At 37.9% G+C, this 15,107-nt stretch overlaps 3 protein-coding genes across 4 annotated transcripts; 2 read left to right on the forward strand and 1 right to left on the reverse strand.

Annotated features, from left to right (window-relative positions):
• Positions 1-279: 279 nt before the first annotated feature.
• LOC110417122 (phosphopantothenoylcysteine decarboxylase HAL3a-like) lies at positions 280-2,559 on the reverse strand. The gene is made up of 3 exons (XM_021429351.2): positions 2,286-2,559; positions 1,256-1,603; positions 280-853 (listed from the first exon to the last, which is right to left on the reverse strand). The coding sequence occupies exons 2-3, from the start codon at positions 1,598-1,600 to the stop codon at positions 560-562; spliced, it is 639 nt and encodes a 212-aa protein (XP_021285026.1). The 5' UTR covers positions 1,601-1,603; positions 2,286-2,559; the 3' UTR covers positions 280-559.
• Positions 2,560-3,311: 752 nt separating this feature from the next.
• Positions 3,312-7,357, forward strand: LOC110417120 (uncharacterized protein At1g01500-like). 2 transcript variants are annotated; one of them, XM_021429333.2, is made up of 3 exons: positions 3,312-3,651; positions 4,570-5,375; positions 6,809-7,357. In XM_021429333.2, the coding sequence occupies exons 2-3, from the start codon at positions 4,668-4,670 to the stop codon at positions 7,040-7,042; spliced, it is 942 nt and encodes a 313-aa protein (XP_021285008.1). In that variant the 5' UTR covers positions 3,312-3,651; positions 4,570-4,667; the 3' UTR covers positions 7,043-7,357. The 2 variants fall into 2 exon arrangements, with proteins under 2 accessions (XP_021285008.1, XP_021285009.1); XM_021429334.1 differs by lacking the exon at positions 3,312-3,651 and adding an exon at positions 3,727-3,990.
• A 2,773-nt stretch (positions 7,358-10,130) lies between these two features.
• On the forward strand, positions 10,131-14,868 carry LOC110417119 (respiratory burst oxidase homolog protein D-like). The gene is made up of 12 exons (XM_021429332.2): positions 10,131-11,130; positions 11,211-11,370; positions 11,530-11,578; positions 11,715-11,828; positions 11,915-12,340; positions 12,485-12,871; positions 12,973-13,068; positions 13,193-13,308; positions 13,406-13,508; positions 13,600-13,664; positions 13,816-14,339; positions 14,453-14,868. The coding sequence occupies exons 1-12, from the start codon at positions 10,497-10,499 to the stop codon at positions 14,560-14,562; spliced, it is 2,784 nt and encodes a 927-aa protein (XP_021285007.1). The 5' UTR covers positions 10,131-10,496; the 3' UTR covers positions 14,563-14,868.
• The last annotated feature ends 239 nt before the right edge of the window (positions 14,869-15,107 follow it).

Below are 15,107 nucleotides of genomic sequence, written 5' to 3' on the forward strand. Positions count from 1 at the left end.
ACGACGATTGCGTGAGTGGTACAAGTTTCATCGCTACCTTTCCTTCTCTCTAAGAATCATAATGATGGACTAAGAGGAAAATATTGTACTAGTACTACTCTCTACTGCACTCGAATTTGTATTTTCCTTGCATAAACAATAGTGAAGGAAGAATAAAAAGTGTACTCAATCTAACTTGCATATGCTCATGCAGGTATTATTCTACAGAGACAGCAAAGATTTTCCTTCTTGCTTCAGTTGTCTAGTTTCCTGGTCCTATCTACCACAAACTTATGGACCTTTATTTTCATTAAATCTATAAAGATCAATCACAGAACCATTTCATAAGAAAGATGGATAATCCTTAAAAGGAAGCATTTTATCAAGCTAATAAGATTCTGCAACTCGTCAATATCTGCAGCTTACGAGATCAATTATGCAGTGTTCAAGAGCATTCCTCATGTTATGCAAGTTAAGCAAACTCTAAAATGCAGGTATCAAATGTACAGTAAACTTGGCAGACAGCTAAGAGCAATACAACTAGCACAGAAGCAATGGATTGCAACACATTCATGTCGAATCAACCAGCTCTTCCGTCGCTTGGTAGGGACCGTGACTCTAAGAATAGCCTTATGGTTGAGTGGATTAGAGAAGGTTCTGCCATTGCGCCATTTCCATAGTCCCCACAAGCTAGTCGCTTTGTGACAGGTGGGATGAGAGAAATTCCAAGCTCATCAATTGACATGAGATGTTTTTCTGTGAAAGGGTTGGTCCACATGAAAGTGTTCATAGATGGTGCAACAAACAGTGGCTTGCTATAGTCCCATGCTCGCACAATACAAGTTAGCAAATTGTCACATAATCCCCCCGCAATCTGCGTTAAAGATAAAAAAATGCTTAAGAGAAGAGTTACAATCATATCAAAAAATATAACCATTTAAGTAACAAAACAGCTTTGCAAAAAGGGGACATCAAAAGAATATGAGAGCAGAAAAAAGGTAATTCTCAGATACATGAATACTTGTAAGTTCATTTTCTCATTACAATAAACTACTGGTCAACAAATAATTGACAGAGAGCATCAAACAAGCAGTTTCTTTCCAAATAAAGCACATCCTAAAAATTCAAATTAAGTGACTTTTAGGCATTCTCTCCACTCATTGTCAATCTCCTTTCCTTAACATGCACGTATAATGTGAAGCATCCCTTCAACAGTTAATACAAGGAACAAATAGAGGAACAAAAATTATACCAAAAGATGGCCAGATCATATTACCTTGCCAAGCGTGTTTGCTGACAATGGGGCAATGACCATAATATCGGCCCATCGACGAAGCTCAATGTGAAGCACGTTGTCACCTATTATTTTCCAGCTGGACCATTCATCCTCATCAGTATAAACACTTACATCCCTAGGAATCGATGCTCTATCAATGAAATGCAAAGAGGCTTTTGTGACAACTGCTTTTACTTCTGCCCATTCAGAGAAACAATGGCAGAGATTGCCAAACTTTATGGCAGCTACACTTCCACTGGCAGCAAGCAAAATCCGGGGTTTTCTGTTAGTAAGATTGACCTGCATCATTTCCCTCACTGCATTTTGAGGTTCAGGGTATGCCATAACCTATACAAAAAATTGCCATCAATTTCAAAGTCGATAAAGCACACAAAACATCAATCTTGAGAACTAAAAGATAGAAATGCAGCAAGCCAGCAACCAAGAACCAAACAAACTATCTCTAAGCATTTTAGCTCCACATCAAATACAATTAATTGTTATATGGTTTACATAGAATATTAAGGATTTTAAAATGAGAAAAACCATGAGCTAACCAAGTTATAATCCAAGCTCTAAAATTTTTAGTCAAATCCACATGCATTTCTCCCTATTCAACGCCAGAGGATCAATGAAAACTCACAAATCAACAAAAGAAAAATGCTATGAAAAATAATAGTAATAATAACAATAAAAAAGAAATCTTTTTACCGCTCAAAATCAACTGTCAGTCTTCTTTCTAATTCAACTACCAGTTAATTACAATCCCAGAAGAAGAACGTGCAAGAACTATACAACTAAATCGAAAGTAAAAAACCAAAATCCATCCCCACAAGAAAAGCACTTTCTCACAAGAACAAATTGAACTTACATTTCTTTGACACGAAACTTTAAACCCACCTCAAATTCAGGATACAGAACAATTAGGCTTGCAGAAATTCAAGATTAAAAAGAAAGTAGGCAAGACAACTCCAGTTCTAGAACTTTTATTTTGCGTAAAAAGAAAAAGAGAAAAAAAAGAGATACTCACTTAATCACGTGGAATCCAAGATCAGAGTAGAACAAAGGATCTGGGCTCTGGAGTTCAGATTCTCTTGCGACGCCAAAGAACCAAAAGAAAAAGGAAGTAGCAGAGATTTGGCTGACGAAGAAGCGCGAGACTGGAGCTTTCAAAAATGCCCCCTGCTGCAAAACAATTGTTAGTGATCTGTTGGCCTAGCCTTCTCCTTTTGTACTATTTCGTTTTTCCTTTTTCACAGCAGAAATGCCGGGATTGTGATGGTTGGGGTGCCGCTCCTTTTGTTCTCACCTGCACTAAAAGGGTTGTTGGCACTGGGCTTTTGGTTTTGGGAATTGGGCCATCTCTTTAAGCGGTGCCGCTCTATCCACATAGTTGGGGTTTGGTCTGGTTTTCCCATCTATGTATGCGAATGAAAGCGGGCATTGTGTTATGCAAATGAAAGATGCTCCTTGGTGAAACCAAAGTATTCATTTGGGCAGTTGAGAGTTGAACTACTAGCATCGATTGTGGTCCATGGATTGGAACAAAAAGGTGCTTTCCCATAGCCCATGGTTTTCCCCCACCAACATTAAGTTTAAATGATTGCATGTTGTCTTAATCTCTTACAGAGCTTTAAATTTACTCAACCACTTTCAATAGGAAAGTGCTCCTACTTTTGTGCTTATGAAGTGCAAACAGGGCAATATTAAGGTTAGCAATGGCAATAGGCTCAAAGGTCATTGGGCACAAACGCCCATTTCTGGTTAAGGCTTGTTTTTACAATTCCTCACCAATGAGGCCCAATGGGTGAGGGGCCTATATATAAATTTTATTGATGAGTTCATGGCGGACAGGCAACGTGCCAAAGACCATGTGGGCATAGATAGCCGTTGGTTACTCCAGACAAGGCAAGGCAGGACATCCCTTTCAAACGACACCAGCCTTGTAAATGCAAAATACTCTGTGCTGCTAATCGGATAAGATCATAGAATACTTAGCCCATCTCCCTAACCATAGAAAAGTAAAAAAAATTGTAAAAGTCATCAAAAAGTCCCATCACTCAATTTTAAATTTGGGGACAACCCAATTTGGAGATGCCAAGGATACTATAGCCTCTATAACTAAAAATTAAGAAAATAAAAGACAAAAATTAAGAAAATAAAAGACAAAGATTGCTACAGTAGCTATATATAAAATGCTAGAGGTATCTGGAGCTTTGGAGACTAGAGGCCTTGCATGTACTTATCCACTCATTTTCATAGAATCAAAAGCTTTAATCGTAGAGGTTGAAAGCGATTTGAGAGGTCACTAGCTGGAAGAGTTGGATTATTTGAATTGGTTGGAGACAACTTATGTTTCTGCAAGTTGGTATATTCGTGGATGGAAGATTTTCCTGGTATGATTATTAATTTTTTTTTTTATGGAAAGCAAACTCTTTTTTGTGTCTGTGGTGCTCTGTGTTTCTCGAGTAACTGATATTTACAGAATTTGATTAGTTGTATGACGTGCGTGTGTATTTGTTAAAAATAGGCCGGTTTTTTGTCTGTCTGAAAACCCTTTTCTTTTTTTGTTCTCTCTCTCCTTCATATCTTCTTTCCCTCGAAAGAAGAAGGTAGTTCAAGAGTCAATAAGTTCTTCAATTTGATGCTCTTGTTTGCTTTGGTTCCAAAACATGGAGATAGAGAAAGCTGAGTCCTGGTTTGGTTAGCTGTAAGATTCCCCGAGGGGGCTGCTGGTGGGTACTTTTATTTCAATTTTCAGATGATGGATGTCGTTTAGAAATTGATCGTTCTTTTAAATTGCCACGAAATTGTCCGAATTATCTTGTGGTTTTGTTGAAATCTGAGACAAGTGATAGAAAACCACTTCCTTGTTTGCTCTCTGTTGTTCCTTAAAGTGTCTGCATATCTAAAATCTGAACTTGTTTATGTTATAGATAACAATATATTGTCTATATTTTGTAAAAAAGAAAAAACGAAAGGAACTATCTGCACTTTTCCATGATCTCTGCAGCCAGTAAAGTTGGAATTTTTTCTTCCATCTTTGGCCATGTTATTATACTGTTTGATTTCCCCTCTTTTTTCTCTTATGGTTTTTCCTTTTCTTTTCCATATTTCAAGGGTTTCTGTTCCTAAAAATTAGGTCCTTTTAGTATTTACTTTGTTACTTGGGAAACCTCTTATCTAGCTGTCCTCTGGATCTTTCTCATATATTCTTTCAACCCCCACCCCCTCCCTCCCCCCTAATTTCCAGCAAGGTGATTTTGATGACTAATTTTCATTATCTAAATGGCATTACTCTCCTGTTGTAACAGGTTTTGACAGGCAACTTACTACCAATTTGTATGGTGTTTCCCATGTTGTGATTGTAATTGATGTTAGAGAGTTTCAGTGAGGATTAAGCTCCTGAATCATGGAGGGTCCTTGTGAAACACCAGAAAATGGTAAAGTAGCAGATCGCAACCTTCAGATTATTAGGTACTTTCCATTCCAACCCTGCGCCAGATTATCCTTACTCTGGTTTGATTTGAGAGTCTTCTACGTGAGAGTCAGCAATTTTCAAGTTGATGATTCAACTCCAGAGTTTCTAACTCTCAATCATATCCCTCTAAACCCTGACACCCTTTTGGAAGTTAATGGCACTAGATGCGGCATATACTCTGATGGGGTCTCTTTACTCCTTAGAAGGGATCGGGTAGATAAGAAATCAGACGAAGCCACCTTTGTCAGTACAGATAGTATTTGGTTGACAGGAAGTGTGAAATTTGAGGTGTTTGATGGAAAGGATCTCATTCTCTCCGGTGTATTGGAAATGTCTAGTAGTAATGGCTTCATTGAGGAATCAGAAAATAATGTGAAACGATGGAGCATGAATTGTGAATCAGATATCACTGCTGGCAGTGGTTTCCTGAAGAGAAAGCACATCGCTGGTCCTGAATTATCACCACCAACCATTGAGGTTTATGTTGCGGGTTGCTTCTCTGGAACACCAATCATCTTGACCAAAACATTGCAACTTAATTACCGGAAGAAGCATAATAGGAAGGGCATGTTAGATGCAATACCGGAATATGAGACCACTGAATGCCAGAAAGATATGTCACCTGGACTTGATATGCAGGTAACATACTGGACAATTCAGTATTAAGATTTCATTTGTTTTCTGTTCTCGTTAGTGGACTTATTGTGAGGTTACTATGTTTGAACCATGCTAGGTTGCTGCATTCTTAATCTTACATTTTAGCAGCAGATGTTCTATGTATTTAAGGTTGGCCTTTTATAAGCTTTGGTCAAAGTGCCGTGATTTGAAACTCAGTGAAGTTTTTTTATGTTAGTTTCCTCCTTTTTATGGCTGCCAACGTGCTTCCTGTCTTGAAACATGTTTCATTTTTCAGTATGGTCCATCCTTGTCAAGATTTGATGCATGCATTGGGAAATAGAATCTTTATCATATGTGTCATATGAGCGTATGGGCAGTGCACATTTTTCAAGTGAGGGAATATATCCCCCTTCCCTTTTCCATTTGTATAGTTTTCAATGTCATTGTTCTGCCAGATCCTGACGTCTATAGGCCCACTAGTGCCATACTGGGTTGGTGTCATGTAGAGGCCCACCATCTTCTGGCTTTTTCTGGCCATTTTCTTGTTGGAGCACCTCCATTCTCTGCTCTTAAAGAAAAATGTTGTGTTTAGAGAGTTCGTTTCGATATGAATGTTTGATTAAAAGCAACTTGCAGGTCAATTTATGGTCAATGATGTTTATCTATCTTGCATCATAGCTAAGCTTTTATCTGTGATACACACATCAAATTGGAATTGCTTTCCTTGCCTGTAGTTAGACCTTCCTTAGAAAGTATCAATTGATCTTTTCTATTCTTTTGGCTGCTGCCCAGAACTTCCTTTTGCATGAATGGATAGACTGAGCTCTTGTGACCAAGACATTGGTTACATCATCTGAGCATACTATATTTCTCAAATAGTTGGTTTGAGAAAGACCATTCTTTTATAGATTTGAATTATTGGCAACTGTTTCAGCCAAGCTGATATATTCAAAGTAGATATCTTTTTCTTCAATGGCATCTCGTATCCTGGGGAAAATTGAATTGTGTGGAAACCAAGTGGAAGCATTTCATTTAAACTTTAGGTATATTTATTTGTTGTTTTCTCCTTTGCCATCTTCTGGAATAGCTATTGTTTGTCTTAGAGAATGAGAATGAAATATTCTCACTCCTCCTTGATTGATGATCTGTGGCATCAGATCAGAGATTATCTTCATCCCCAAGAATCAGCCTGGCTGGCAGAAGGAAATAGGTAACTTTGAGTGGATGATCTTAAAACCTGGCTGATTCGTACTGAGGATCACCAAGCATTGCTTATTATTTTATTGTGTAGGATATGTTTTGAGAGGGAGAGCAGAAGAGATTAGACGAGAAGGGCAGGGGATCCTTACAATTATAATTTCTGTTAAAAATTGAGTTTTTTAATGGTTTGTTTTGTTTCATGCCGGGCATGCATTTGCTTATCTCTAACTTGTTACATTACTTTGCTTTCGAAGGTAGCGAAATACAGAAACTATAAACAAGAAAATGATGAAGACTACAGCAATATCTACTGGAGGAGGACAGAGTACATAGATGGCGAAGATGGTGAACTCTCATGGTTCAATGCAGGTGTAAGGGTTGGTGTAGGGATTGGTCTTGGCGTTTGTCTTGGCATTGGTATAGGAGTCGGCTTGCTGGTTCGTACATACCAGTCAACCACTAGAAACTTCAAAAGGCGGCTTTTCTAATTCATTTCATCTACCTTGCTAGTACCATCTGCTCCCTTGAAATCCAAAGGCATCTAACACCATCTTGTTCAAAAGGATGCATCTTTAACTGCAGATTTTGACTGAGTAGTTTCCGTGAAGTTAATATTCTTTTTTTTCCCCTGTATTTTCCCTTACTCTGTTGTTAGTTTGTTAGATAGTTTGTTAGCTGCTATTGGGAAAGTAAATGATCGTGAGGCTATATATGTTGGAAATCTGTATGACTTGAGCTTCCCTGTAAATAAATATGTATTGCAGAAAAATGGGGTATGGTCTGTTACATGGGATTTACATGGACCTCCTAACAATGCTTCATTTCTTTGATGTGCATTGATGGAGAAAACCGAATAACTAGACAAAGTCTCTAGTCAAATTCCTCCAGTTCCTTGCCTTCGACGTTGTCTGCATTCTCACAGTTTCTTTGTTCCTTCTCGGCGGATGGTGCCGCCTGCAAACATGAACCCAAATGAACCCAGAACTTGCCAATTCATGCAAATAAGTCAATCAAAGTCCATGAACCCCTGAAATCTATCTCTTAACCCTGTGGAAGGTCTATGATAGCATTCACTATCGGGAACCTGGGATTCTTCTGATTCAACTAAAACATGCCCAGTTTTCCAAAACTTCCTAGAAGAACTCCAGGAACCTGGTATTCTTTTGATTCAACTAAACATCCTTAGAGTGAATTACGGGTCGCTGCAATGTTAAAATGGAATTCTACCACGTAGAGCCAAAATGGAAAATCCAAATTCATTTGTATTTTCCATTTAGGGGACCAAAAAAGAATTATTTTTTTCTCATCGTTGACCTTTTTAAGTAAATCTTGTTTCATAAGGATCCACTTGTTTCCTTTGATCTTATTATCACATGTTGACAATAATGTGAACTCTTAAACATCTAATTTTATTCTAATACAAGATAAATTTAAAACTCACAATTCTTTTCTAAGACCATAACATCCTTCTCGACTGTCCTGGACCACTGCATCTTGGTTGGTTTAATTGGTCCTTGGTCTCGTATCTATTGGGTCGTAACGTCATACGCGGTACTAAAAACGGTACAGAAGGGGACTTGAAATTTCAGCGCAATGAGAAAAGTAATGGGGTAGTGTTCGTCGTTTGTTGTTGAACACAGGCAGAACAAACCAAATGGAATGAAGAATTTCGATACACCAAATTGTTAGGTGCGCATGATTATTTGGATCAAGTCATCCTCACCTCGCCATTGAAATGTATGCATATTCTTCCTCCTTTTCAGACTTTACCATTACACGTGCAACTCCGCGTTACATTAATTGATGCAATTTGTATTATTTACTTCATTTAAAAAAAAAAAACATATAAATATTTGTTAATTGCACCTACGAATTACTTCATCTATCAAACTCATTTAATTTTTTTTTTTTTACTAATTCATCGATTTACAATGAAATAATTAATTTAATTACCAAAAAATATAAATTTTATATTAAAATATAAATTATGTCTTAATAAAACCCCCCCAAAAAAAAACCCTCTAGTCCATTTGATGTGTTATTTTCGTAATAATGATCTCTTTAGCACTATTTAATTAGGTAAATAAATTAAACGAATTACATGAATCCCATTGCGTAAATATCAATCAATGCTCAATTTGGCAACAATTATATGCTTGAAGTGATTAGTACTTAATTTTTTCACCTTTAATTTTCAACATAGTAATCTTTGAGGAAGTCACCATCATATCATATTTTGAACATGTCACACTTTGCCATTGAAAAAATCATGACATATGCTGTAAACATGAGCTTATAAATTTAATGAATATTTGATCCTCCTTAATAGAAAAATTGGTAGCAAAATTGTAGCTCAAAAACCATATACTATAAAGTATTCATACAATAATAATAATAAAATGTACTTGGTTTGCTCAATTATTAGACATAAAAGGATTTATATAAGATACGGGTTAGGGACTATAAGATTTCAATGGTGAACTAGCAAAGCAGCCACAATAGGTTTGTTGTGGCCTTTCCCAATTTGTATACATTAACCTAAGCAGTCTAAGAAACTTGGGTACCCTCTGATTTCAATAAAGAAAGGAAAATGCATGTACCTGGGCATGAGCTTGATGATGGGCAGACAGTCTTCATATTTATCACATTCCCATGTAGTTCAACCTTTTCTGATTCACCAACCCCCAATAGGACTTGTTTATATTTTAGCATAGGAAGTGCTGCATAGAATCTTTGCTCATACTTCCACAGTTAGTCGTTAATCACATTTTATTAATAAGATAACTCGATAACAAAAAAAATATATATCTAAATAATTTGAGTCTTGAAGGTCTAACAACCGTTGAATGAATTTATTTTATTATGTTTTAATATTTATATTTTTAATAATAATAATAATAATAATGATCATTGTTATGACATATAGAATGTTAATCTTAAATAGATTATTAATTTGAAAACGAGGTTTCATATTTATTTCTTTTATCATCTATAGTCAATAGTTGCACCTGTTCCTAATCTTAATTTCTTTTAATTTTAAAAAAATAATTAATTTATCTTTTGACTAAATGAAAATCAACACTACACCTACCAAATGTAAATTTGGTTTGGAGAGTTCACTTCTCTGTAGCTTTATCTTTTTCCTTCATCATGCCATTTTGCCAATAATCATGGATATAGCACAAATTAAGGAAGTGTGAAAACTTAGGTTAAGTTCTTCTCATAGGGTGGAGTTGGCAGAAGGGTATGAGAAAACTTTCCCATTTATTCAACCAATAGGTCAGGAAATAAAAGAAAATTTTTGGCAGTAATAATTACCATTATCCCAAACTTAATAATTACATTTTTTTTTCCTGGTGGGTTTGAAGGGATATAATAATAGCATTACAAACTCCAGTAGAAGTTACACCATTGAATTAGAATTTTTGCCTGTCTTTTAAACAAATGAAAGAAAAATTGTACTTGAGTGAACATCAAGATATGGGATTCTAATATTGATTAATAAACCAAATAAATAATATATATGTGTATATATGTATGTATGTACGGGGGTTTGAAAGGGTATTTGACCGGCATCATGAAGCTGGCTTCCTGTAAGCTTCTCATGTGCGTCTCTGATTGCAATTTATTTTATTTATATAGGAGGAAGCCATTGCTCTCTATAGAAAAAACAAACATTAAAGAGATTAGACGGTTGCCTAAAACCTCTTGGAAAAATCTGCCTATCTTTCTTTCTTCTCAGAATCTCCAACTGTTTTCTTACGTGCACTTTTTCTTGATCTTTTCCATTCAATTTTTTGCTAGTCAATTCACAGCAGAGGAACCAATTTTGAATACTTTTCTATAAATTGACAATCCCATTATTTTATTTTCCAATAGAACCTTTGTTATAATTTCTGTTCCAATCTCTAACTCGGAAAAGAAGAAAGGAGGGGAAAAAATATGAGGAACGAGGATGGGAGAGGAGCTTATTCGGAGAACAATTCCGACACAGAGAGCATAGCAAGCGACAGGGCAGCGTTTAGTGGACCATTAGGCTTAGGTGGTGGTGGCCCTGTGTCCAACAAACGAGCTTCCAAAAAGAGTGCAAGGTTCAATCTTCCACCTGAGATCACCATGGCCAAGACGAACTCCACAGGCAGCTCTGCTAGTTTCGCTGCTGCTGACAATGATTACGTTGAAATCACCCTGGATATCCGAGATGACTCGGTTGCGGTTCACAGCGTTCAAGGTGCCGGTGGAGGTCATGAAGACCCTGAGTTGGCTTTGCTGGCTAAGAGAACTCTGGAGAACAAGTCGGCTTCGTTCCGTTCGTATTTGTTTAGGAACACGTCGGCCCATATCAAGCAGGTTTCCCAGGAGCTGAAACGTGCACTTTCAAGACGCTCTTCTAATGCAGGCAGGAGATTTGATCGGACCAAATCTGCTGCAGCTCATGCCTTGAAAGGACTCAAGTTTATCACCACCAAAACAGGGGCCTCCGGAAATGGATGGTCCTCTGTTGAGAAGCGATTCAATGATTTAACTGCCTCTACTAATGGCCTTCTTCACCGATCCCAGTTCGGTGAATGCATTGGTACGTATTTAGTTTTTGCGTTCCCTTGAAGATGCATAATTTCAAAAGCTTTACAATTTTCCTTCTTCCTTCAAACACAGGGATGAACCAGTCTAAAGAATTCGCCGGCGAGCTGTTTCAAGCACTTGCTCGGAGGCATAATATAACCGGTGAGTCAATCAATAAAGCACAGCTCAAACAGTTCTGGGACCAGATGTCTGACGAAAGCTTTGACTCTAGACTCCAAACCTTCTTTGACATGTAAACCTTCCTCCCTTTAATTATTCAAAACACTTAACTTTTACTCGTTTTCTTATTCTACAATTATCTCCCTTTGAATTTGATCAATATTTGAAAGAAAATCTCATGATGATCATAGTGCTTGTTTACTAAGTGTAATTTGTAATTGGTCATATGCAGGGTGGACAAAGACGCTGACGGAAGGATCACAGAAGAAGAAGTCAGGGAGGTAGGAATCCTTGTACTTGGTCATGCCGACCTCATTCAACTAACTAGCAATGGCAAACATATACTTCCCACACGGAACTTTTAATATATTTTATTATTTTTATAATATTTCCGACAATATGAATTTTACATTGCAGATTATCAGTCTCAGTGCTTCTGCAAACAAACTTTCTAACATTCAGAAACAAGCTGAAGAATATGCAGCTTTGATCATGGAAGAATTGGATCCAGATAATGCTGGATACATCATGGTAAATTAGACCACCCCAAAGACAAATCTTTCTTGCTTCGTCCCTATTCTGTCTTTATTTCCTAATGCTTTTTTGGCACCGAACAGATTCACAACCTGGAAACTCTGCTATTGCAAGTTCCAAATCAATCTGTCAGGGTAGGAGATAGCCGTATTCTGAGTCAAATGTTGAGCCAGAAACTCAAACCTACTCAAGAGAACAACCCGCTAAAAAGGTGGTATCAGAAGACCAAGTACTTTATAATGGATAACTGGCAAAGGGTCTGGGTTATGATGTTGTGGCTTGGCATTGTGGGAGGTTTGTTTGCATATAAGTTTGTGCAGTACCGCAACAAGGCTGTGTTCGATGTGATGGGATACTGTGTTTGCGTTGCTAAAGGAGGTGCAGAGACTCTTAAATTCAACATGGCTTTGATTTTGCTGCCAGTGTGCCGAAACACCATCACTTGGCTTAGAAACAAGACTAAATTGGGTGTCGTTGTTCCTTTTGATGACAACCTGAACTTCCACAAGGTAAGTGATAACTATTACCAAGTAACTTGTACATAATGCTCAACATTATCTAATGAATTAAAGTCTTCTGTTACTTTTTGGAATAGTGATTGAGCATCGTAATCTGAAATTAGATTGTTCTTATAATGTAATGTTAATATGCAGGTTATTGCGGTTGGAATCACCATTGGGGTGATCCTACACGGAGGCGCCCATTTAACCTGTGATTTCCCGCGGCTTCTTCATGCCACTGAAGAAGAATATGAGCCCATGAAGCCTTTCTTTGGGGAGGAGCAACCTGAAAACTACTGGTGGTTTGTGAAGGGAGTAGAAGGTGTCACTGGCATTATAATGGTGGTGCTAATGGCCATAGCCTTCACACTTGCCACTCCTTGGTTCCGACGCAACAAGCTCAACCTTCCCAAGTTCCTTAAGAAGCTCACTGGGTTTAACGCATTTTGGTATTCCCATCACCTTTTCGTTATTGTCTACACTCTCCTCATTGTTCATGGCATTTACCTGTACCTCACCAAGAAATGGTATCAGAAAACAGTAAGTTTTTTTTTCCCTTCTTCGTTCCATCGCTTAATTCATTGGATATATTATTAGTACAATGTCATTGACAGCAGTCAATCTCCATAATTTAATTGCAGACATGGATGTATCTGGCTGTGCCTATTACTCTTTATGCCTGCGAAAGGTTGATTCGAGCTCTTAGATCAAGTATCAAGGCAGTCAAAATTCTCAAGGTGTATATAAAAGCCTATATCATATGCTTTAAGTATCATGCATTCCACCCAATTGCACTAAAAGTGTTCACTTTTCTTTGAAACATACTGATATTGCATTTCTTTTTCTTCATAAACATGGAAGGTTGCTGTCTATCCCGGAAATGTATTGTCACTGCACATGTCGAAGCCCCAAGGATTCAAATACAAAAGTGGGCAATACATGTTTGTCAACTGCTCTGCAGTCTCCCCATTTGAGTGGTATGTACTTTTTGGTCCTCAATAGCTCGCTCTTCACGATCACCCTTTACTTCAATTCTGCCGTTTATTTAACCAAACCAACCATTGGAAATTGCAGGCATCCATTCTCCATCACTTCAGCACCAGGAGATGACTACCTTAGCGTTCACATTCGAACTCTGGGTGATTGGACAAGGCAGCTCAAAACTGTTTTCTCCGAGGTTGGTTAAACTTGCTTGCTCCTCTTGGTTAAAACTTGAAACTGAAATCAAAGTGCCTTATCAGTTTTTGCTTGTATCGGATGTTGAATAGGTTTGTCAGCCTCCACCTGCTGGGAAGAGCGGACTGCTCAGGGCAGAAGGAGGAAACAATACTAGGTAAGGTTTCCTCATCCTTCTATGTAAGTTACTTATATATATAGATAATGATGTGTCATGATTGATTCCTAACGTATTAGAATCAGAGTACATTAAGATTATACATTATTTTCTTCTACTGAGAGTGACAATTGTATTAATCGATGCACAGCTTCCCAAAGATCTTGATCGACGGTCCTTACGGAGCTCCAGCACAAGACTACAAGAAATACGATGTGGTGCTCCTGGTGGGGCTCGGAATCGGTGCCACCCCCATGATCAGCATTGTCAAAGACATCATCAACAACATGAAAATGGAAGAGGATTCGGTTCCAGGACCCGCCTTGGAGAACGGAAATTACAGCAAGAACAAGAACAACAAAGGGTTCAAGACAAGAAAAGCCTACTTCTACTGGGTAACAAGGGAGCAAGGCTCGTTCGAGTGGTTCAAGGGGATAATGAACGAGGTGGCGGAGATGGATGAGAAGAGGGTGATCGAGCTCCACAACTATTGCACCAGCGTGTACGAGGAAGGAGACGCCCGATCAGCACTCATCACTATGCTTCAGTCGCTGCACCATGCCAAAAACGGTGTGGACGTCGTCTCCGGAACTCGTGTCAAATCCCACTTTGCAAAGCCAAACTGGCGTCAAGTCTACAAGAAGATCGCTCTACATCACCCTGACGCCAGAATTGGTCAGTTTCACTTCCACCTACCCCACCTTGTTGAAAGACTATCACTATCATCCTTATCATCAATATTATTGTTTACTTACTACCTTTTCCATCTATGAATTCAACGATTGCAGGAGTTTTCTACTGTGGGGCACCCGCACTAACTAAAGAGCTAAGACAATTAGCTTCGGACTTTTCTCACAAGACCTCCACCAAGTTCGAGTTTCATAAAGAGAACTTCTAACAAAACCCAGGGTGATGCTTCTTCTTTCAAAGTTCAATCATTTCTAGAGTTTCTTATACGGGGGAAAATATTCTTACATACATTTTAATTGAGTAGTTCCAAGTGGATATAGCTTTCTTTCTTCTTTTATGGGTTCTTTTTGTCCCTTATTTTTAACATTTTTCCGTATACATGAAAGTTCCTTCGTGTTGGAGGGATCAGAAATCATTGATTTAGTATTTACATTGACTTCTCTAGCTCTATGAGAATTGTAACAATTTATACTATTACATTAAAGTTTTTAGCCATAGTTGAATGGCCTCTTCTGGTTTTCCTCTTTTCCTTTCATGCTTTGGGAATTTGGGGTAAGTTCTAATCAAGGAGCTTGATCAAGAAAATTGAATAAAAAACTAAGCAGAATGAGGGGGACAATGAAGATCAGAGCATTTGACTTTAATGTTTGCCAGCAACTTTGTCTGATCCGATGACTTTCTTCTTTGGCTGCCACCTAATTAGCAATCTGCTCGGGTGGAACAATCCATGTTTGATTCCAGCTCTGAATCATA

The sequence above is a fragment of the Theobroma umbraticum genome, unplaced genomic scaffold (genome assembly GCF_002168275.2).
Source record: "Theobroma umbraticum cultivar Fairchild unplaced genomic scaffold, ASM216827v3 scaffold_51.0, whole genome shotgun sequence".
Taxonomy (NCBI): Eukaryota; Viridiplantae; Streptophyta; class Magnoliopsida; order Malvales; family Malvaceae; genus Theobroma; species Theobroma umbraticum.

Excerpts from the sequence above, each read along its gene's own strand:
- LOC110417119 (XM_021429332.2), top strand. The coding sequence starts at position 10,497 with ATGAGGAACGAGGATGGGAGAGGAGCTTATTCGGAGAACAATTCCGAC. Across the intron at positions 11,579-11,714 it reads CAGAAGAAGAAGTCAGGGAG|ATTATCAGTCTCAGTGCTTC; the intron begins GTAGGAATCCTT and ends TTTACATTGCAG. Across the intron at positions 13,509-13,599 it reads TCAAAACTGTTTTCTCCGAG|GTTTGTCAGCCTCCACCTGC; the intron begins GTTGGTTAAACT and ends GATGTTGAATAG.
- LOC110417122 (XM_021429351.2), bottom strand. The coding sequence starts at position 1,600 with ATGGCATACCCTGAACCTCAAAATGCAGTGAGGGAAATGATGCAGGTC. Across the intron at positions 854-1,255 it reads CAGCAAACACGCTTGGCAAG|ATTGCGGGGGGATTATGTGA; the intron begins GTAATATGATCT and ends TCTTTAACGCAG.
- LOC110417120 (XM_021429333.2), top strand. The coding sequence starts at position 4,668 with ATGGAGGGTCCTTGTGAAACACCAGAAAATGGTAAAGTAGCAGATCGC. Across the intron at positions 5,376-6,808 it reads CACCTGGACTTGATATGCAG|GTAGCGAAATACAGAAACTA; the intron begins GTAACATACTGG and ends TTGCTTTCGAAG.